Source organism: Puma concolor, chromosome F2 (genome assembly GCF_028749965.1).
Source record: "Puma concolor isolate L17-30 chromosome F2, mPumCon1.1.hap2, whole genome shotgun sequence".
Lineage (NCBI taxonomy): Eukaryota > Metazoa > Chordata > Mammalia > Carnivora > Felidae > Puma > Puma concolor.
Window position 1 is genome coordinate 36,172,839 of NC_141684.1, and position 23,484 is coordinate 36,196,322.

Consider the following 23,484-nt stretch of genomic DNA (forward strand, 5'->3'; position numbering starts at 1 on the left):
TTCAGATATCTCTTACCTCCGATATGTATACATACATCACTCTGTCATATTTTATTTTGGATTTCACTATCACAGCTCGCAAGACACTTCCTAATTGTTTTTGTTCTGTGCATATTTGGAAGTTAGACGTATCTAATTTGGTTTCATGCAGAGACCAATGGAAACTCACAGATTAACCTTCCTGTACGGCAATCTTACTCTGATTAGCCTTAAATTGACAGGAATTGGCAGTTTGTCTAACGTTTCCTTCTCCTTAAGATGCTAAGAGGCCCTGGGGCGCCTGGGTGGCGCAGTCGGTTGAGCGTCCGACTTCAGCCAGGTCACGATCTCGCAGTCCGTGAGTTCGAGCCCCGCGTCAGGCTCTGGGCTGATGGCTCGGAGCCTGGAGCCTGTTTCCGATTCTGTGTCTCCCTCTCTCTCTGCCCCTTCCCCGTTCATGCTCTGTCTCTCTCTGTCCCAAAAATAAATAAACGTTGAAAAAAAAAAAATTAAAAAAAAAAAAAAAAGATGCTAAGAGGCCCTGACAGTGATGGAGGTCAGATCAGTGTTTCCCTAAATCTGTTTTTGGTTTTTTTTTCTTTATAAAGCTCATTCTGGAGCCATCTGGAAGGCTGCATTTTAACGAACGGACTCCAGCTCAGGAGAACACAAGCAGGTTTCCCAGAGGCTGACGGGTCCCCCTGCTTACCGCTTCCATCAGGCCCTTCACCGTGGGGGATTTCAACATCAAAGCGTCGAACACGTCGTCTGTCTCCTTCCGCACGTACAAAAGCACTGAAAGAGAAGCAGAGGCGAGGCGGTGACCCAGGAGCCCACACAGCTGCCACCACTCCCGGCCACTTCCTGACACACACCTGCCAGAGGCTGACAGTATCTGCGAGGTCGCGGACCCCGGACCCTGATGACCCCTACAAGGGTGACTGATGCACCTTCACAGATGACCTGCAGCCGGGGGGCCAAGGCCCCTCGATGGGGTATACTGACAACTAGGCTACACTTAGCAGGCTGTGATGCTGTCCCACACTATTCACAGTGGATTTCTCCAGGTGGGTCCATGATACAACTCCTTCTGTGACCTCTGACTCCTATGTATTCATCTGATCGTTCAACAAATATTGCAAATACCCATGAGGCTATGTGCTACGAGCTGAGGTGCAGCCCTGAATTAAGGCATGGTCTGCCCTTAAGGAATCTGTAGTCACTTAGGGAGGCAGGAATTTGAGGCATTCCTCAAAGAAGCAGATAGCCATCCGGGGTTGGATGAGTTCAGAAGGAAAAAGACATGAGAGAGGGCTTACAGGGCCTGGGCTTTTCCCGGAGGCGGGGAGGTGGGGGGAGAGGGCAGGGAGAGCAACTCCAGCCAGCCAGACCAGCATGTGCAAAGGCCCGGGAGGGAGCCAGTGCCTGTCAGAGGCAAGCTGAGGGAGAAGAGGAGGATGTGGAGTATGACAGGCCTGGCTTTGACCCCAGTTCAGCCTCCTGTGGGGCCCTGCTCACTTACCCTCTCCAAGTGTTGATTTTCCCTGGAAAACGGGGATAATAATGTTGCCGTGAGACTTAAATGAATAGCACCCACGTGGGGCGCTTAGCACCGAGCCCGGCACCCAGCGAGCCCCGGTCCACCCTCGGCACATGCCACAATGAAGCACCTGTCGCGGTTCTAGTTTCCTCAGTGGAGGTAAGCCCAGCTTTGTGTTCACTTGTCTATAACGGAACAGTCCCAGTTTGCTGATGCGCTGACTAGGAGAGATGGTCAGGACCCCAGACACCATCAGAGAGAAGACACTCTGTCACAGCAGACCCTTCCCTACACCCACTACCCTGGGGCGTGGCCCAGAAACACTGGGGACCTCATTCCGATGTGACCCTCCAGCCCCCTGAGCTGACTTTGCTCTCTCTCCTTCTTCCAATGATGTGGTTTCTGGCTCTAACTTCAGAGGGAGGGACAAGGCCAAGACTGAAGCCCCCTGCACCTGGCTATTCCAGGAAGAATGTACAGTCAAGAAACCCTGCTGAGGGGCGCCTGGGTGACTCAGTTAAGCGTCCGACTCGATGTCAGCTCAGGTCACGATCTCATGGTTCGGGAGTTCAAGCCCCACACCAGAGCTCTGTCTCTCTCTCTCTCTCTCTCTCTCTCTCTCTTTGCCCCTCCCACGCACTCTCTCAAAATAAAGAAATAAACTTTAAAAAAGAAAAAGAAAAAAGAAACTCTGCTGAGCCTCTGACCATAGTCAAGAGAGCTACAGTCACCACCAGAAAGAATGAAGTTGGAGCCAGAAAATGAAACCCCACTCTAACTCAAACTCCTGCCCCTTCTTCCCACCCCTCCCCAGTCCCCAAGGACGTCATTAAAGCTGCTTGCTTTATAAAGGCAGAGTCTACGTGAATGCACATGGGTTCTGCCTACATTTTCTTTCTGTAGACAGCAGATGTTCAGTTTGTGCACGACAAAATAGAAAAAAAAAAAAAAACAACCCTGAAGTACTGCAAAGTTTCTTCTCTTTACCAAGTATAAAAATAAACTACCAATTAAATAAACACATTGAGCGTGTCTCCAAAGATGTCAAAACTTAGTCCTTTGGAAGGAATATTTGATAGTTTCCATTTCAGCTAAAATGATCTGGTGACCTAACGGCAGTGTAAGAGGACTCAGCGTCAGCAGTACAATGAGAAACAATTAGACCACAGGCCCCCCCAGGTATAACTAGATGAGGAAAATTCAATTTTAAAATATGGCGGCTGTTACAGTGAACCTTCTATAACTTCTTCCTGCAGCCACCAACAGAAAAATGTACTTTCCAGCAGGCTGACACTAAGGAAACCCCAAACATATTCTATTAAAATGAGTACTGCTTCCATTGGGTTTACAAACTTCTTTTAAAATCATTGTCTTTGAAAGAGCATGGCTGATACTCTTGCCCCAAGTGTCACCGTAAGGGGTTAAAGACGGGATGGAGGCGTGTTGATGGGCTGTGGGAGAAACAGGGTCGTGCCACCGTCCCCCGCCCCCCCCCCCTCGGCTGGGCATGCTGACAGTCATACAGGGCACGCTGGGCTCACAGCACACCCCCACAGCCTGCCCCAGGGCGTCCGCTTCTGTCACTGTGTATCTGAGGGAGGACACTCAAATAATCAACTCCATTAACGACAGCATTAAGGACCATCTTGCATCCCAGACACCACAGGAGAGGCAGACGGCCACAGGGGCAGGCTCCAAGTGACTCCCACGGAGCCACCCAGAGAAGTAGCTACCAAGGCAGAACAACAAAGAATGGCATTGGTGATAATTACGATCATTTTCTCTCCTGGAGAACTTCCAAGGAATAAACAATAGCAACCATCACTGACCCTGATTCCTCCTGTTTGTGAAAGACCAGCTCAGACTGGGAGCTCCAGGCGAGGGGCTCAGTAACTCCACTGTCCTTTTTCCAAAGAAAAGCCACTCCCAGGAGAACATTTCTCTATTGCTGGTGGGTTGCAGCGCCCTCATGTGTCTCTATGATTTAGATGTTTGGAAGGCCGCAGACTTACTTTTTTGTCACAGCCCGATAAAATTCCCAGTGGCAATTTTTGTACTGACCTCACAGTCTCAAACTAATCTGAAAAACACAACCATTGGACAAGCCAGCATGCACTAGATATGGATGGGAGCTACAATTCCTGTCGTCTGTGTGATTCTTCATTTCCATATAATTCTGCCTTCATTCTGAAGTATGTGATATAAAAGGCACGCGGGAATGGTGCTCAAAATGCACTTGAATGTTTGATGGTAAGCCTGTGAAATCAGCCAGTCTTTTAAAGGTATAAATGTTGCTAATGTAATTAACACCACCCAGGTATTCATGCTCTTTCCATTTTGAAACACGAATTACTTATTCACGATGAATAGACCATAACTAGATGCAGACCTAATAATAAAACTCACAGTTACAATAGTGAACAGGGTGCTTACTATGTGCTAGGCACCTGAGTTAAGTGTTTTACATACATTAAAGTTCACCGGTCCTCACAGGGACTCTAAAGGTAGGAACTCTTGTCAGCCCTCTTTTACAAATGAGGACTTGAAGGGGCAGGGGGTTCTTCCCAAGGTCATACAACTCTGAAGGGCTGAGGTAGGCTACAGAGGGGATGCTCTTGACCATTATGCAAATCCCATTACAACAAACAGAAAAGAAAATGTCTCATTAGCAAACAACTCAAGCCTGTGTGGACGGCGAACATATTTAACCTGGTAACCTGACTCACTGAAATTCCAGTACCATATGTCTAAGATCTCTGGAAGCTCCTGGTGTTGGCTATAGCAGGATATGGGGGGAAACGGCCATTCCCCACACTTTCCTCTTGCTCCAAGGAAGGCCAGTGAGTCACGTAGAGCCTCGACATGCTGAGCAAGACATTGACACACTCTCGCTTTGTTTCTTACTCTCTTGATGAAGTGGAGTAAGATCCTTGACTGCGAGAAAGTCAGTTGTGAGGTCAGAACTCACGTTATTTGGACGAGGTTAATCCTTTGCATCTACGGAACGATTCTTATGAGATGCTATTGTCACATACGCAGCACAAGTTTCTTTTTAACCTCTGACCTCACTGGTTACGTTTCTCCCAAGGCAAAGGAGAGAACCGGTGCCCAGAAAGAATAAATGTTTGCTTATGGTGCTTACAAGGATACGACTGAAAGTAAAGGAAAAGACTGTGGACTTTCCTGTGTCAATAAACAATCCCCAGGCCAGCCCTGAAGCACAGGGCCTGGGCGGGGCTGCACGGTCGTCCCCGTGAAGCACCCCCACCATTCATGATGGGAGGGTGGGTAACCTTGGCAATGCCAGTGAGGAGATACCTCGCTTCATCCCTTCTTCTTTCATCTGCTTAGAAGGTGCTGGGCCAAACTCCTCTTCCATGGGCCTGAACATCCGTTTGACAAGGACACTGCTGCTAGAAAAGATGGGCAGAAATTGTTAAGTAGAGCATGCAGGGGACCAAAAGAAAGGTTCACGTGTGCGTTTCTGGGGCTTTTTCTTTTGCTTATACCATCCTTAGTTTTCCACAACTGGATCCACTCAGCAACCTCCCTCCTCCCCCTACAGGTCCCAGGTCATCCCTGTCTGGGGCAGAACACACGTGCCAATGTCTTTGGGGCATGGACCAAACACATACTCCTCATTGCTGAATATGGACCCAAGATGAGACGCCTGGGTTTCAGCCACTCCATCCCGCACCTAACCTCCTTCCTGCTCAAAAGATCGGGGCTGGGGTGGGGAGAGCAGGAGTGAGCCCTGGGGTCTCTGTGGTCTCCAAGTTATCAACCCCTCCCATCTAGCTGGGGCCTGAGTGTCCTGCACTTTCTTGCCAGCCCCTGAGGGCACGGGCGGGGGGGGGGCCCTATGGAGATGGTATGGGCTCGCCTGGCTGGCTGTCATTTCTGAGGCTGCCCCGACTTTCTGCTCATCTATGGCTCTGTCTGGCTGAAGTAGATGGGACCGCAGTGGTGGAAGTTCTCGAGAGACCCAGACCTTGGCTACCCAGCCGTTTCCTCCCCTGGATCCCCTCCCTCCACTCCCTGGATCCCATATGGTGCTGGGTCCCCACATGTCCCCACCGGAGCCGTGCTGGTGGTTCTGCATTTCCTCCCAAAGTTCCTGACCATTCTGGCCTCTTTAAGGAAAGGGAAAGCTTTAGAAGGACAGACTGTCATTGAAGAGAAGTCAGTGATGCTGGGTACTGCGGGCTGCAGGTGTGTGCCAAATGCATATGCTGAAACCCCACTCTCCAGTAAGGTGACATTCAGGGGTAGGGCCTTTGAAAGGTAATTAGGACATGAAGGCGGAGCCCCTATGATGGGATGAGCGTTTTAATAAGAAAGAACTGCCATGTGAAGACACAGCGGGAAGAGGGCCATCTGCAAGCCAGAAGAGGGTTCTCACCAGACACCAACCATACGGGCACCTGATCTCAGACTTCTAGCCTCCAGAACACATTTCTGTTGCTTAAGCCACCCGGTTTATGGTATTTTGTTATAGCAAGCCACCTGAATGGGCTCAGACACAGAGAAAATGCTCCTGAATGGAGTCTTGGTATTCTTCAAGCCCTTAAGGGAGTAGACAGACATTGAGAAATTTCTACTGTCTCTGGAGATGCCTGGAACCAGGCATGTGAAGCAATGCCAGACAGGCAGTTCAGTAGAATTGTTAAGAAGTGAACTCTGGATCCAGACTACTTTGGTTTAAACCCCTGCTTTACAATTTACTAGCTATGGGAATATGGACAAGTTCCTCAACTGCCCTGAGTCTCAGATTCCTTGTCTTTAAAAGGAGGCTGTTGAAAGAATTAAATAAATTTGACATACAGAGAGCACACACAAGGTTGCCTGCTATAAGTGCTACTTGTTAGAGATGATGAGGACAATGATGATTAAAGGTGGAGAGATGAGAGAGAGAGAGAGAGAGAGAGAGAGAGAGAGAGAGAGAGAGATGGAGAAGAATAAATATGGCAGAGACCTTGAAAGACATCCAAGTTTCCATGTACCATCAGAGAACAAATAGTCCACTTTGGCCCAAGTTAAGGACCCACGTTGGAAAAGCTTCCTGCACGGCAGGTTGACATTATATCAATACCAAACTTCCAAGATAATACAAACCCCTGCTTCAAAGGCAACTCCCCATTGGCATTGCTGTCATTAAGAAGCTATTTATCGGTTCTCAAGTCAAGCCAGTGGTGGGGTCCAGAGGTACAAAGTGGTACAAAAGTATGGACATCTCAGTAAGTATTTCTATTAACTCTAATAGTTTAAATTATTAAACCAACAATACTTTAATTTATCATCGTATACTCTAAGTGTTTCAAAAAGGCCTATCAATTTTTTTAAATAACTTCATATTTTACAAAGTACTTTTCATCTTGTTCGTCAGTTAGGTCTCATGAACCCTGTGTGAGCCAGCCAGGGCACGGTGTAATCTTATCCCTATTTTAGTGAATAAGTACAGGGCAATGCAGCTAATAAGTAAAACAGACTGTTTAGAGAATGTGGCTTTGAGGGACAACCTCATGATAAAGGTACTCAGAATCCGAGGTGATGATGAGTGAGGGCATGAGAAATCAATATTAAGAGTCAGCATTCTCTTTTATTCCCTAGTAAGCCAAATGGCGAACACAACTAGAGGGAAAACTCAAACTCAAGTCCCAGTTCATGCCAGTAATAAGCTGTTAGGGCACTGTTTCTTCTGTCTTCACCTAACTCTGTTATCATAAAAGCAGGTCATGTTATTCCATTGTCTTGCAAATGGAGTGACCGTGACCTTGGGAACAGATGATTAAAAATCTATTCACACAGCTCCAGTCTGGTGATATTTAGTAACAGGTACAGAGCCTGAAATATCACCAGACATGCTCTCCTGCTGTGTGAGGGTTCCTAAACCGGTGATTTTCTTTTTCTCACCAAGCAAGATCTATTTATGTTTCTCCAGTTCTGCTGACTTTTGATAGCACCCAATTCTGAGCCATGACAAACTCTGCCATTAAAATAACATCTTGGATAAACCACATGTCTCTTGGGAGGGCAAAAAAAAAAAAAAAAAAAAAAAATGCTTTTTCACACTTTTGAATCAATAAACCCAGCAGGAATCATCAGTTTGTGTGATCTGGATTCAAATGTTTCATTTATTTTCAAAGGCAAGAAAAGAGGGCCAGGTATGACAGACTCACTTAATAGGCGAAAAGACGCAAATTCCAGGTCTCCCAATGCCTTGTCCAATTACACTGTATTGTACCACTGCGGTACCAGAGAAGGACCAGAGAAACAGAAGAAGGTGCTTCCTCTGACATCAACCTCTATTTCGCTGGCAAATGTGTGGCTGTGAGTGACCCCAGGTTTAGCAGTCCAAGAAGCCATTGCCTTGTGGGGTCAATCTCAGGGAAAGAAAGTCGCTGAGGTACACACAAACTGCTAAGTCTCATCAGAAAAAATTTGGGAAGGTGTTCAGCTCTGAGGCCTGGGTCTCTGGCCACACCGGCCAAGCTGAGGTGCACTAGCCATTTGCCCCTAGTGAGGAGGCAGCAAAATAAAGCAGAAATGAGTTGCAGCCACCATGGAGACACAGTTTGTCTATTTCACAACTCTGCTTATGGTCTATGTGTGCTAATTACCATGTCTGCCTCAAATGAATTGAGCTTCCTCACCTCAGAAAATGTAGCCTCAGAAAAGAGGAGGCCCTCTTATGTTCAAGTCCTTACAAGGTCTCCTACAGTATGGAGTAGGATCTCAATTGATTTCAATAACACATGACTTGTTGGGTAATCATCCCAAAATGACTTTAATCAATACTAGTTTGGGGCAGTGATAGAATTCATCTGACCGAATTAGCAAAACACAAACAAAACCCACATCTAGATTTCGTAATGATTACTGGAGTTACAAGCTCAAAAATGCAAGGAATAACCAGGTCAGTAGACCCCCGAAGGATTATTTGAAGAGGAAATACAGATATTCCTGTTTCTGACAAGATGTTGTAGCTTGTGGCAAGCCAGTGTTCTAGCCAAGAACAATGTGAAACTGTGTAAAATTTAAAAAACAAACAGAAGACCTCTTGAAGGTATTGGAGACTGCTGATGGGGCAGCCAGCGAGCGCTTCAGGAGCAGAAATCTCAGGGAAGAGAAGACAAAGAAGGTGAGCTGGTGATCAGTGAGCCACTGTTCCCTCAGAGCTAGTTCTCAACTGGGAGCAGAGGGTGATCATCCTAGCAGAGGCACATACGCAGGGACAAAAGCACATACGCACAGCTTTTGGCAATCTTATGAAGTTAGAGAAACAGAAATTGGTGTTTGGTGCTGCAAAGATATCCAGGGCTTATGGGAAAACTTCCAGAGAGTAGGGAAGCACAGAGAAGTGAGCCAGACAATGTAGTATTCCTTCCAAGGCATGTGCCAAGTCGCTAAACTACACAGGACAGGAGACTAGGAGATTAAGCAGAGAGCTCTTGAAAATCATAGAAGATGTTTGAGTAGTCTCCCCATGCCAGAGAGGCAAAAATTGGGTTCCGGACCCCACCAAGAAGGAAGGCCCATAGAAAGTTTCCTCAGAGCTACAGTCTGGGGGTTAGGATAAATTAGAGGTAGTCTGAGGCTAATACAAACTGCAATCCAGCTTAATGTCAGTTCTGCCCTGACTGGGGTATAATGTTCTGCATTCATGCAGGCTGCACACCAGAGGACAGGGAAAACCTTCACAAGAGAAAAACATGGTCATCTAAATCTTCCGTAATTTTTACATACATTGTTTATCATTCAACTAATGCTTAGCAAATATACTAATAAAAAGGACCGAGGGAGGGGTGCCTGGGTGGTGCAGTCGGTTAAGCGTCCGACTTCAGCCAGGTCATGATCTCGCAGTCCGTGAGTTCGAGCCCCGCATCAGGCTCTGGGCTGATGGCTCAGAGCCTGGAGCCTGTTTCCGATTCTGTGTCTCCCTCTCTCTCTGCTCCTCCCCCGTTCATGCTCTGTCTCTCTCTGTCCCAAAAATAAATAAACGTTGAAAAAAAAAATTAAAAAAAAAAAAAAAAAAAAGGACCGAGGGAAAAAAAGGCAATAGAAATATGCCCACAGAAAACACACTTCTACCATATTATTATTTGAGTTACCAGATTTGAACATTAAAATAATTGTAATTATTGTGCTCATGAATATAAATGAGAAGACATACAGAGCTGGAATCTATTAAAACAAATAAACCAATTGAGTGGAAATCCTAGAACTAAAAAGGACAATAACTGAAATTAAGAACTCAGTAGATGAATTTAACAGAGTTGAAAGTTAGGTCAATAGAAAATATCCAGGCTGATGCTTGGTGAGCAAAGAAGACAGAGGTTTGAGAAAAGCACATAAAAAGCATAGGGACACAATAAAAAGTTCTAATACCCATTTATGATCTCAAAGGGGTGGAGAGAGAGAACACATAAGAAGCACTACTTGAAGAGAGAATAGCCAATAATGTTCCCAAACTGATGAAAAACATCAACCCACAGATTCAATAAGTGCTATAAAATACCAAGCAGGAAAAAAGTAGAGAAAACCTACATGTAGGAACACCTTAATGAAAATTCCAAAAAACATTTTAAAGCAGCCTCCTCAAACAATAAGAAAGAGAAGGAAGGAAGGAAGGAAGGAAGGAAGGAAGGAAGGAAGGAAGGAAGGAAGGAAGGGAGGGAGGGAAGGATGGACAATTACATGTGAAATAGCAACAATAAGACAGACCTGTGACTTCTCAACAGTAATGATGGAAACCAAAACTGAAAGAAAGCAACTGACAACTTGGAATTTGGTATCTAGCAAAACTATCCTACAAAAGTGACTGTGAAAGAAAAGCACTTAACAACAAGCACACAATGAACAAACAGTATGTGAGAACTCTTTGCCAAAAGCTCAACAAGAAAAATATTAAACAGAGTTCTTCAGGCACCAGGAAAAAAAAAAATCCCAAGGTAAAAGAGAGAAATCGAGGAAGAAATGAAGAGCAGTGGCAAGGGTAAATATAGGTTAAATTTACAAAAGGAGTTTTTAGTTTAAATCTTCCAGTTTGCAAAACAGCAAAGTAGCATACAAGCATGAATAACCAGTACTAATGTAAGAAACTGATGAAAATATATTAAATATTTTTTTTAAAACTCCCCTTGCCTATCTGATACAGATTTGAGTACTACTGGGTGGGTTTTTAAATTCAATATCTAACATTAAAAAATTAAAATGTATCAATCAAAAAGCAGGCGGGCTCCTTACAACTACATACAGATCTGCCATTACCTTGAAATAAAAATTTTAATTAAAAACAGAATTGAAAATGGGAGGCAACACAGCGGCAGTCACTTGTGTAGCTATTTCTAATGTTACGAGAATCAATATCTGTGGCTTGGGATAAAATTTCCAAGGACAATCTCACATATACGGATTTAAAAAGCGCTGTATCTCCACTTTGATGGTAGTGGCAAAGAATTCCCCTGATAAATGATGTGAGATGAGCTAAAATGTAACTTTAGTAATGAGAAAGACACTACATCAAAGATGAATTATAAGAATTTAAAGAGGCGCCTGTTTGGCCCAGTTGGTTAAATGTTGGCCTCTAGATCTCGGCTCAGGTCACGATCTCACGGTTCATAACAGTGAAGAGCTAGCTTGGGATTCTCTCTCTGCCCCTACCCTGTTTGTAGTCTCTTTCTCTCTCTCTCTCTCAAAATAAATAAACTCAAAAAATATTTTAATAAAAAAATAAAAATAAAAGAATTTGAATAAAAGTGTTTCATAAAATGTGACAGGTTTCTAAATTATATATTATTCTTTAAATGTAGGTTAACTAAATCAATAGAGCAAGTATCAGTAAATCATTGATGCTTCTGGAGATAGCCATAAAAGTTTCACTATTCAAACTGGCTCCCAAACTTTAATTTATGTTTTCATTTCCTCTTTGGGACATTAAGGAAATTGTCCTCTATTTTTTTTTAAGTTTATTTACTTATTTTGAAAGAGAGAGAGAGAGAGAGAGGGAGAATGCAAGCACATGAGTTGGGAAGGGGCAGAGATAGGAGAGGCTTTACACGGTCAGCACAGAGCCCGACGCAGGGCTCGATCTCACAAACCATGAGGTCATGACCTGAGCCGAAATCAAAAGTTGGACTCTTAACCACCTGAGCCACCCAAGAGCCCCAACTGCCCTCTGCTTTTAATCACCTTTGTATTCATGTTTTTGTGGTAAAACAAAGCCTATCATACCCTACATTTCATGGTTTGCTTAGCATCCCTTATCAAAGAGAACCTTATCAAAGACAAATACTTGGAGCTCTGAGAAACTGCCCCTTTAAAAGAAGTAGTGCAGGGGTGCCTGGCTGGCTCAGTTGGTTAGGCCTCCAACTCTTGATTTTGTCTCAGGTCAGGCTCCAGCCCCGCCTTGGGCTCGGAGCTGGGCTTGGAGCCTGCTTAAGATTCTCCCTCTCCCTCTGCCCCTCCCAGCTGGTGCACATGCTCATGCTCTGCCTTTCTCTCTCTCTCACTCAAAAAACTTGTATTGCAGAATTCTAGAAGAATTTTATTTTGTGCTGATGAACACAGGGTGATGACTTTTCAAATTTAATATTAAATGCACTCCCTGGTGATCGGTTAATAATCTCTAATTTCCCCAAAGGCCAAAAGGTATTGAATTTTACTCAAAGCCTTTGCTTTCATGGTAGATGACTACCAGAATTGCCTCTTTTTCTCAGCAACACTGTGACCAAGCTCATGGTTTGGTTTGGCAAGATCTAAGTACTCTCCTTTTGCCAAGAGGAATGGCAGGGCCCTCTGCTGGCGGCACTCAGCATGAAGAGTGCAGTCACTCTGGGAGCTGTCTCTCTGAGCTGGTATGGGACCAATCTACAGGGTTGCCCTGCCCAACATTTGTCTTCTGGCTTTCGTTTTCCCAAGTTTCATGAGGAGATTATACAATGGGGCTTCTTCTCTTTGAGAATGAGCGAGGAGATAAGAGAAGGTTTTGGAGAGGATTGTGGTCTGAGGATCCTAAGCAGCACCAAGGCAATGAATGGAAGATTTATGGAGGAAAATCACTTTCCTCCAGACACAGGACCACCCAAACTTGCCAAGGGTTCCTGTGCCTCAAATGCAGTGCGAAAGCTACAGAGCTGCTAGATTGAAGGGACCTCACGGCAGGAAGGAATAGGGGGCACTCCCGTGGGGACGACTGTGGACAAGAGAGTAAGGCAAGAAGGGTTTTCCAGGAACTAGAGGTCAGATGGGGATGGAGGCCGGATCCCCAAAAGTAACGGAATAGACTTTCCCACCATGCATGACATTTCATAGCAATTTACATATGATTTCAGGGGGTTTAAAGCCCTTCCCTCTTCCGCATAAGAGCCATTCATGAATCCCTGGTTAAGGGCCCATATTCCACAGGAAATTCTTCCTGTCTGGCTTGTTCTTTCCATTCTGCTTCATCTCCCTCTTTTCCATTTCCCAATTAAGTTTCATTTATTGGGGGCCTGAAAAGGAACCTTAACAATAATAATAATAGCCACGAGTTTTGTTTTTTGAAAGCACCTTCCATAGGCCGGGACATTTGAGATACTAATGCTTATAAGTCTATCAGGTATTATTATTTGCTATTTTTAGGTAAGACTCCAAACAGTTGTTCTATTAAATTACAGAGCTTGTAAAAGCCTGATTCCAATCATGGCGACAGGCTCCTGAGCAGTGGTTCTCAAACACTGCTGAGTTTTAGAATCACCTGGGGACTTTAAAAAGGTCTCCCTACTGGGATGCCTGGGTGGCTCAGCCGGTTAAGCATCTGACTCTTGATTTCAGCTCAGGTCATGACCTCACAGTTTGTGGGATCGAGCCCTGTGTCAGGCTCTGTGCTGACAGCATGGATTCTGCTTGGGATTCTCTGTCCCTCAAATAAACTTACAAAAAAAAAAAAAAAAAAAAAAAGGTCTCTGTACCTAAGCTGCATCCCACACCAATTAAATAAAAATCCCCATAATTTTCATCTCCCAAGGTGATTCCAAAGTGCAATAAGAGGCCTGCTGCTGAGAAGTGGTACCCAAAGCCTCTGTATCTAACTTGTACCCTTGCCTATGAAACAAATCTGCACGGGGTCTGTTGCTTGCCAAACTCACACGAGAAGTCACCCCAAACCATCGTTTATCATCAGACAAGGAGGCAGGAACAGGCAGGTGTTCCTGTTTTTGTTCTGTGTAGGCCCTTGGCTGATGACTGCTTCCCATCCCACCTCATCTGCATTTTCTTTGGTTTCCCTCTTTAATCTCATTCAGGTTTACCAGAACTTCAGGCCACAGGCTCTACTGGTGAACGAGCCTGTGTCTGACCAGCACGCTGGCCTCGGAGCTGCTGGGGGAGGGGCTCTGGTGTGCCTCCTCCCGCTGGTGGCTGCGTGAATCCTGCTCTTAATCAGATGCCTTCATACTGACTGACTGTGCCTGGCAGGGGGTGTAGAAGTGGCCAGAGACAGCCCTGATGGAGGCTATGCAAGTGCCGAGGACGGTGACAGTCCTCGGGGCTCGGTGAGCTGACCCCCTCTGCCAGGTATACGAATCCGGGCTTGTCACAACGTGGGTCCCGTACCCCAAAAGATGAGCCGAGGATGTGCCTTTGCCACGGCCAGAAAGCTATCACGGTGAGGGCCCGTCTCTATGCCTCTTTGGCAGTCACAGATCAAGAATTAAGAGGGTTAGGTGACAGGACACGATGGCTAAAAGCAGGCCACGGGGAAAGCAGCTAGATCGGGTTCCAACCCTCTACCACTGCCTGCTGTGTGGCTTGGAACACGTTTCTCAATTCGAAAGTTCCAGTTTGCTCATTCTTAAGTGGAGGTAATTACAGCACCTTCCCCATGGGAATGCGGGGAGCGTTCAATGAGACAATGCATAGAAAGCACTTAGTACGGTGCCTAGGCAACATATCCACTGAAGGTTAATTATTACTTTTACATATAACCATAGGCAACTACCAACTCCGTATTAACGCTGAAGCTCCAAAGCCACCCGCATTGCTCAACTGAACTCTAATTGGATGTATGACAGACACAGACTTGGGCCTCAGGCCTCACGATTACACAATAACAAAGGGTAACTCACTGAGAAGTCAAGCCACACGAGTTAGAAGTGGGTCAACTGGCCACCTAAATGCTGCCAACTTGCAAGGAAGGACCGTGTAGGCTGAGGTAGACTCACAGGTGAGGTCTGCGCATGAAGCAGCACTTGGGGCTCAGACACTTGTCACTTAGGAGGCTAACTTTTCCCATGAGAAGGGAAGAATGTTGGTGCTAGATGAGACCTCAAAGATCACCTCATGCGAAATCCTCATGCTACAGCTGAAGAAACCAAAGCCCAGAGACCAAGGAGCCAGCCCCAGGCCTCACACTGGTAAGCAACGGCCCAGGAGTAGAATGTGGGCTTCCTTAAGCTCAGAGTCACTGTTCTTTCCATGACGCCACACTGTCCCTTGTAAAATATGTGAGTAACAGATTAGAACCGATAGCGCTAATCTTTCTGTTCATTCCAGCCACGGCGAATATATTACCTATGTGCCAAGATAAAAAGAACAATCTAATTTGGTACTTAGCAAATTCAGAAGTCAGAATTTAGAGGCCAGATCCTGGATGGACAAGGTTCAGCTACTAACCAGCTGGGGAATGACCCCTTTGAGATTCTTTACCCTTTAGGCCAGAGGATGGCACACGCTTTCTGTAAAGGGCCAGATTAACAAACATCTGGGCTCTCCTACACGGGGCTCTGTTGTGTTGGAACGACTCAGCTCTGCTGGTGTAGCCACAAGGCGGCCACAGACAAGACATAAAGGAATTAACATGGCTGTGTTCCAATTAAACTTTATGGACACTTGAAGCTCATGGAATTTTCACGTGTCGCACAATATCATGCTCCTTTTGGATTTTCTTTCCATTTAAAAATGTTCGGAGACAATACAAAAACAGGTGGTGGGTTGATTTGGTCCTCAGACTGCAGTCTGCCCAACTCCGCTCTAGGAAATGAACACAGCAATATCTGCTCCACTTACTTCGCCTGGAAATGTTTTCTAAGTACATATATAAATTGCATAAGCATAGGGAAGCTCTGAAAAAAATGATCTAGAGATTCCAGTTATACATGCATAATGCAAACCAAGATTTGAGTTGTATATATGTAATGTAACATAGATACTGAAGAGGAAAATAGGGTCCAGGTCACAAGAAATCATCCCAGTATAACCTCCAACTCACGTGGTTGAGGACAGATGTTTATTTCTGAGAGCCAGTTCTAAGGAAACTATTAACAAATTCGGTGGTGTCCCCTGGAGTGGGAATGCTGAAAGGTAAAACTATGTTTGAATGAGGAGGAAAGCATGAGGCTTATCTAGAGAGAACTAGAGGCAATGGGTAGAAGTCAAAAGAAGGTAGACATCAGTTCAACAGACAAAACTAACTTTCTCAGAGTGCAAGTGTCCCATGGTGTCATGAGCTATCTTACATACAGTGAGAATATTCAGGTAGAAGCTGGCTGATCACCTATCAAAAATGTGGTATACTCGGGCGCCGGGATGGCTCAGTCGGTTAAGCATCCGACTTCGGCTCAGGTCATAATCTCACTGCTCGCGAGCTGGAGCCCCGCATTGGGCTCTGTGCTGACAGCTCAGAGCCTGGAACCTGGAGCCTGCTTTGGACACAGTCTCCTCTGTCTCTCTCCCCCTCCTCCACTCAAGGTCTGTCTCTCTCTCAAAAATAATAAATATTAAAAAAAAAAATTTTTTTAATGTGATATATTCTGGTACATAGTCTAGGAGAGAGGGTCAGCTAAACGACCTCGAAGGTTCCTTTTTGTCTCAAAAATTCTAGAGGCTATACAATGAGTAAATGCATAGAAAGAACCATGCAGAAACTTGATGTGCAAGACAGTTGGGAGCCTTAGGGACACCATGTAAACCCCCTCTTACCTACAATCCCATGGACAGTGACTAAGTTCTCAGCCTCCCTGGCTTCATTCACACCAGCCTCACCGTTAGCACACCAGGCCCATTTCAAGAGGTACATGTGGGGACCCCAGTACTCAGCAGGGCAGGATGTCTGCCTGGCTGCCACCTCAAGCTCACCTCGATCCTGTGTTGGGGCCAAAGATTTCAGGAACTGGATTATCAGTGAAAAGGTAGAATCAAAGAGATGTGCCACTTAGAAAAATAGCTAGTTATTCAAAGGCAGATCATAGGAAGGAGGGATAAAGAAAGGCTTAGGAGGGGAGCAGCATTTCCCAGCCTTCCTCTCAGTGCCCAGGGTCAAGCCTTTCTCAGCGCTGAGCCCATGGTTATCCAGTGCTCTAAGAGCCATTTCCACCGACATGAACGGACTTTGGGGGTAAAGTGAAAGAACAGAGTGTCTTACCCTTCTCGTTCATCATCCGTGTTGTAATACACCTGTGAAACAAAACAATAGGCTTACTGTAGGTCAGACACAAGAAATGGAAATCTATTACGTGATGCACAGAACTTTTCCTAGGCTTATGCTGTCTCTTCAAGAAGACAAAAGACAAATCTGTTTAATGATGCTGTGTGTGTGTGTGTGTGTGTGTGTGTGTCCCCAAGGAAATACAGATTTAACCTCATATTCTCCCTAGGATAATTCTTAGATTTTAAGGAAGTAAAATTAGAAATCTGATTATTATTAGCTCAAGTCATTCTGATCAGATTACCGACAGCTCTAAGCCAAATCTGGCTTTTGATATTGAAGAAATATTTTAGCAGGATCTCTGGAGCAAGGCCTGTGAGTAACCAATCCCATAGGGTCCATAGGTGAGCTGCCTACGGCTACTGCGCTCTGGCAAAGAGAGGGGAGCAAGAGAGTCCCACGCGGCGTAGCCGTAACATCACCCGGGCCTCTTCCGGCTCCCCGAAAAGGCCTGGGTTATTCTGGCATCCCGCAACCACAGCCATTTAGCGGTCAACCGTCTTCAGGCTGGGGAAAGATCATGTGCCTCTAGGAGGTGCTCCTGGCCAGAAGACCTCTGGGAACAGGTTTCTTTAGGTGGTCAGCATGGTGGCAGGCAGAATCAGATTTAAAGAACTTATGAAGCATCCATATTCTTTTATGAAACTACAGAAATCCAGAGGGGATGTGGGATGTATCTCTCGGCCCAATTATTTATAAAAATTAATTGCAGGCCTGTCTTGAGCTTTCTTTGTGTGCTTCAGGACCATTTGTGTCTGGGTGAAGAACAATACCCCCAGTTAGTATCAGACGTTTACATGTTTAACTTCAAAAGTCACTTCCGGTTCTAATGCGGTTGGTCACCGCCCCTCCCCCAGCTGCCTGGGAGAAAAGCACCTTCGCCTAGACTGCCGCCTTCCCTACAAACTTTCTCAAAGGCTCTTGGCAATTCCTGGGATGCTGCCACGCCCAGATTTCCTACACGACAAGGCTGGTTACCTGCAACTCTTTGGGCACGAGTCATTCTACATTACTTAGATTTCCACAAGGAACTTTTTCCTCTTAATTTTTTTTTTTTTTTTTAAAGCAGGCTCCATGCCCACCACAGAGCCCGACACGGGGCTCAAACTCACATCCCTGAGATCAAGACCAGAGCTGAGATCAAGAGTCATACGCTTAACCACTCAGCCACTGAGTCGCCCAGGTGCCCCTCCTCTTAAAAATTTTTATGTCTAGGGGCGCCTGGGTGGCGCAGTCGGTTAAGCGTCCGACTTCAGCCAGGTCACAATCTCGCGGTCCGTGAGTTCGAGCCCCGTGTCGGGCTCTGGGCTGATGGCTCAGAGCCTGGAGCCTGTTTCCGATTCTGTGTCTCCCTCTCTCTCTGCCCCTCCCCCGTTCATGCTCTGTCTCTCTCTGTTCCAAAAATAAATAAAAAACGTTTGGAAAAAAAAAAAAATTAAAAAAAAAAAATTTTTATGTCTATTGTTGTATATTTTGTTTCTTCTTAATAGAAACCAGCAAAGGTAAGATGTTTTCTTCCTCCCTCCCCCAAGTTTCAGTGTGGCTCTGGAGGATCTGTCACGGTGATGTTCTAGAAATGAGACTGTCTATTTAGGTGCATATAGAGTGACCCACGTAAGTGAGGGAGCCTGGGCCATGGCACTGGCCACACAACTGGACTTTTGGGAAAAAGTTCCTGATGCTGGCCTGTTTTTTTGTTTTGTTTTGTTTTGTTTTGTTTTTGCTAGTTTCTTTAAATGTGCCTTGTCTGTCTATATGACAGGGTCATGGACAGCTCTCTGAAAAGTTGATTGGTGACCCCAAAATGAAGCAGCCTTCTCTTAAGTGTTTTCCTGCCCTCCTGGATAGCCTCTGTGACACTGTTCCTATCACTGTCCTTGAATTGTCACTTCTTCTCTCACGCAATGACCTTGCTGTTTCTTCCTTGTTGGCTGTAGGGCTTATCGCATGGCTTTAATTTTTAGACAGTGTTTCTCAAACTTTAGAGTGCATAAAAAATATCTGGAGCCTTTGTCATAAAGGCAAATTCCCGGAACCCTCTTCAGAGATTTTAATGCAAAAGACTCGGACTAGGGGCGCCTGGGTGGCTCGGTCGGTTAAGTGTCCGACTCTTGATTTCCACTCAGGTCATGATCTCACAGTTCGTGGGTTCAAGCCCCACATCAGGCTCTGTGCTGACAGCATGGAGCCTACTTGGAATTCTCTCTCTCTGCCTCTCCCCCATGCTACCTTTCACTCTCTCTCTCTCAATATAAATAAATAAACATTAAAAAAAAAAAAAGACATGGAATGGAATTTGGGAACCTGAATTCGTATCAAGCACTCTTGTGGTCTGGAGGAAGGCTGTTTACAAATGACAACTGGGAAGACTGTTCTTGAGGGTACGGAGGAGGAGTGAAGTGATCCTTGGGTTCAGGTGCCTTGAGGAAGGCTGATGCCTGCAAAGTGTGCGTTATCCGGAAAGATGATGCCTCTGTGTCTCACAATTTCTCCCAAGCTCCCCTTATCGCTTGTTTCTAAAGCCATTCCAGAGAAAAGCCAGTGACCATTTGGTATTTAATGTGAGGAGAGGGAGACTGAAGATCTCCATAGTGCCTGCACATTGGGTTCATTCCCTCATACTTTTTGATAATTCTCTGATGAAGATTCCAATCCGCATGTGCATCGATGAGGTAATGGAGGAGGAGGAGGGGACACGTAGGCTGACAGTGAACATACCCACTCCCCAGTCCGTGTCCTCGGGTGACTAGGAATTGCTATGCCATAGCTGATGAGCCCTCAACATGGCTGGGGGGTCTCTCACCGACCCTGAGAGCTGGAGGGCTGCTCACTTTCCAGCTGCACAGGGCTTTGATGTGGCTGATTTTGACAAGGCTTGTGTCTGCAGTGATTCCTGAGTGGCACACCATCACCCGCCTTCCTCCCCTACCCAAGTCGCCATTTATGGTGAAACTGGTCCATATTTTAACTGGCCACTGCTGGATCCTGTTTTGCAGGGCAAAGCCGGTCTCCACCCCCACCACGCCAACTTCTCAGGCCTTGGCACTGCCGGCTTCCCTCCTACCTCTGGATGCATCTTCCTGCTTTCTAGCTGTTCCAAGGCAAGGCAGCCTTTAAGCCCTAGCCAGCCACCGTAGGCGCTCTTGTCCTTGGGCCAAGTAAGTTGATCAACCATGGAATATTCGCGCATTGTCCCAGAGCACAGCTGACTGTGTTCCTTTGTTGCCCAAAGCTCAGGCAGGCTCCCTCACTGACCCCTTTAACTCTGACTTCGAGGCCACAGGGGAAACCTGAGGGCTCTGCAAAAGTGGCCCCAGATTGTAGAACTTAACTTCGCCAATAACTCGGGGGTGCTGAGCTGCTTCGTATCTGCTACAACCAACAAACTTTAGAGGCGACATTTCCCTTCTGATTTGGTCACAGGCTAGGAACCTAGCTCAGACACGGAGGCCCAAGTGCGGCCAGAGGGCTGACAGCCGTGAGCAGCCAGATTCGGTCTTTTCCTCTGAAGATTCATTTATACCTTTGTCTATTTCAGAGACGTGTTCCCAAGAGAACAGGTCACGCTGTCAGCTTTGACACAGAGCCGAAGCCAGAATCATGACAGTAAACAGTTAAGAACAATTTAACTCAATTATCCCTTCTCTTGGAAAGTGTGGATACCCAGCTTCATAAAGTCCCATGGGGCTAAGACTGTAACTATACAAATCACCGTTGTTCTTGGGAATTAAACAAATGAATGAAATGAGGTGCTGGCGCTCATAGCTTGATAAACCTTAACATTCTTCCTTCCCCTTTGTGTCCTTGTTCTTATCAAACAAGTCAGACAAGAATGTTAAATTAGTTTTTAGTGGAATGTACTCTAAGAAAAAAAACATGAAGTATTTTGTTACCATGCTATGTCATGTCCAGCAACAAAGAACCCCGGCTGTATAACTGCTTTGTCTCATACCTATAATGAAACAACATGTATGTTGGGGGTTGGGAGACAATAGATTCTTAAGGAGAAAGTTGAGCCAATAATGACTTCTCCTTGTAGGTGAATTCCACTGAGTTTCTGAACACTCAGAACGGAAGAAAAACTTGAGTGTGTAGTATGGCCCTATTTCTCAAAACAAACCTTTCGTCAGAGGATTTTGAGTTTGAAAGAAAACTAACCCACACAAGATTCACTGAGAGCCATTTGATTTGGTGAAAGACAAACCTGCATAATGCTAGGGAACTACTTTTTTTTTTTTCCACCCAATTTTAATTTACCACATAAAATAAGTAATACTAAAAATATTAAAGAAAGAAAAAAAATCATCCATCACTTAACCCGCCTCATCAAGTGTTGCAATTTTCTTGTTGCCTTCAAGTTCAGGTACATACCTAGGATCACAGTATAGACACAAATGGGTATTCTAATGTTTTCTCGCACTGAATATTATCATAACTAGTTCTTCTGTTGCCACATAATTTCCGTAATTATAATTTTAGTGGCCACAGAATATTTCATCAACTTGAGCTACCATAATGAGTTAATTATTGGGTGTTTATGTTATCTTAATTCTAGTTCTTTAATTTTACTTGTAGATATAAGGAGAAGACGGAAATTACTTTTAAAAAGGCATGTCTACAATCTCATTTTTTCTTTTGGTGTGAAATTATCTACCTATTCCATGGGAACTGTTCATTTACTAAGGGAAGAATTGTTGATGTGGTTTTATTTAATCGATAAAGTTTTCCTCTTGGGCAACCTTCTGAAGTTATAGGTGCAATTTAATTTCCCACCATGAGGTGGAGCTCTGTTGCATCAGGCTAAACTCACAAGACCACAGGGACAGCACACAACTTTTTCTCAGATTATCAGTGTCCTTACTTTCTTCCTCTTTCACTGCTTTGTCAACACTTCACTAATATCAGCTCATTCCCTTCTTCCCCTCAGCTTCCTCTCCTGAGACATTCCTTTCCATAAAAATCCACTTTCTTACAAAATGACTGACTTTTCATGGGAGGCATGGAGTGCAGGGGTTACTTTCAAGGTCAACACTGCCTGATGTGATTCTGCCTCAAGGCTCCACCGGCCCTGCGGATGGATGGCAGGTGGATATTAGCAGATAGGTCCTACCTGTCCTGTCCTCTGCAGGTTTGCAAAGTGAACGTCGGGTATGAAGAGGACCGGTTGCGAGTGCAGATCAGGCATTGTTTTGAAGTAGGTGATGTCGCTCTTCTTCTGTAAAGGTATTGCGGCCAACTTCCCATCAGAGGCTGGACGTGAGAGGGTTACACGTGACTAAGAACTCTTAGCTGTGAGCCCCAGTCTGAGTTCTCTGTTTTCTCGTTTGAAGCTTCCCAAAAGCCAGAGAGGTGAACACTCTTTACCATCTCCCCCTCTCCTACTGCCAAACTAACGAAAAGAGCGTGAACTTCGGGTGAGCACTCTTGAGGTGGCTGGCACCTCTCGGGCCCTCCTGTCCCTCTCTGCACCCTAGATTCCTTGTCTGGAGGAGGAGGATGTTGGTCTCCATGATATTACAGAGTCCCTCCCAACACAAACAATCTGTGATCATGTGATCCCATTTGCTTCTCCCAGAGAAAATTCACCCAGTCTTTACGGCTAGGGAAAAGCAAGCCACCCCTCACATACCCACAGTTTTGCCCACCACCCCCTTCCTTCCACCTGTTCCCCTAGTGGACCTGGCCTGGCTGGAGCCCACCCCTCCTCGGCAACACTCACAGTTGTTGCACTGGGTTTGGGAGGGCTGGCCTTTCCCCTTCTTCCTGTTTTGCTTCCTCTCTTCGTCTCGGATTTTCCTTTCTGCTCCCTGACAGGGAAAAACAATGCCAGGCATGTTATCAGAGCATGCAAGAATACTGTCAGCATACAAACCTCTAGGATAAGACACAAAACGAGGGTGAAGGGAGAGCAGGCAGCCCTGTTTCCGTTCCTCTGGCGAGGTCAGGACTCGGTTCTGAAGGCGGAGACCGATCCTCAGTCTGTAGTACATTTTCACCTCTGAGTGATCCCACTTCTTCCAGATGGCCCCCTCTTTTGAAATCCTGTCTGTCTGTACAACTTCAATTTTGAATCCACACAGAACGACCAGACTCAGGTTCCTATCCCAGGGAGGGGAGTTAGGTAACTTTAGTGATTATAATAAAATGTCATTAAGATAAAGCGCTGCCCTATCAATATGGTTCCTAGGCACAGGGAGAGCATTAAAGTTGAGTGTGAATTCCCTAGAAAACTTCCCCTTTGCCCATTGTCATGGAACTTTTTTTTTTTTTTTTAGAAGAAGACAGAGGTAAGAGACAAGTTGAAGGACATTTAAAATTTTTTTTTCAACGTTTTTTATTTATTTTTGGGACAGAGAGAGACAGAGCATGAACGGGGGAGGGGCAGAGAGAGAGGGAGACACAGAATCGGAAACAGGCTCCAGGCTCCGAGCCATCAGCCCAGAGCCTGACGCGGGGCTCGAACTCACGGACCGCGAGATCGTGACCTGGCTGAAGTGGGACG

The 23,484-nt window shown here is 45.6% G+C and overlaps 1 protein-coding gene across 4 annotated transcripts in view; it reads right to left on the minus strand.

The window, feature by feature from the left end:
- GRHL2 (grainyhead like transcription factor 2) overlaps nt 1-23,484 on the minus strand; it is a 176,253-nt gene that overhangs the window by 15,954 nt on the left and 136,815 nt on the right. For 3 of the 4 annotated variants that reach the window (XM_086695141.1, XM_086695138.1, XM_086695142.1), the window contains exons 10-14: nt 22,702-22,789; nt 22,093-22,232; nt 16,920-16,951; nt 4,838-4,932; nt 689-774 (exon numbers count right to left, since the gene is read on the minus strand). In XM_086695141.1, coding sequence (XP_086551267.1) covers nt 689-774; nt 4,838-4,932; nt 16,920-16,951; nt 22,093-22,232; nt 22,702-22,789 — 441 coding nt within the window. The remainder of the gene's footprint in view (nt 1-688; nt 775-4,837; nt 4,933-16,919; nt 16,952-22,092; nt 22,233-22,701; nt 22,790-23,484) is intronic. The other variant, XM_086695139.1, reaches the window with a different exon arrangement.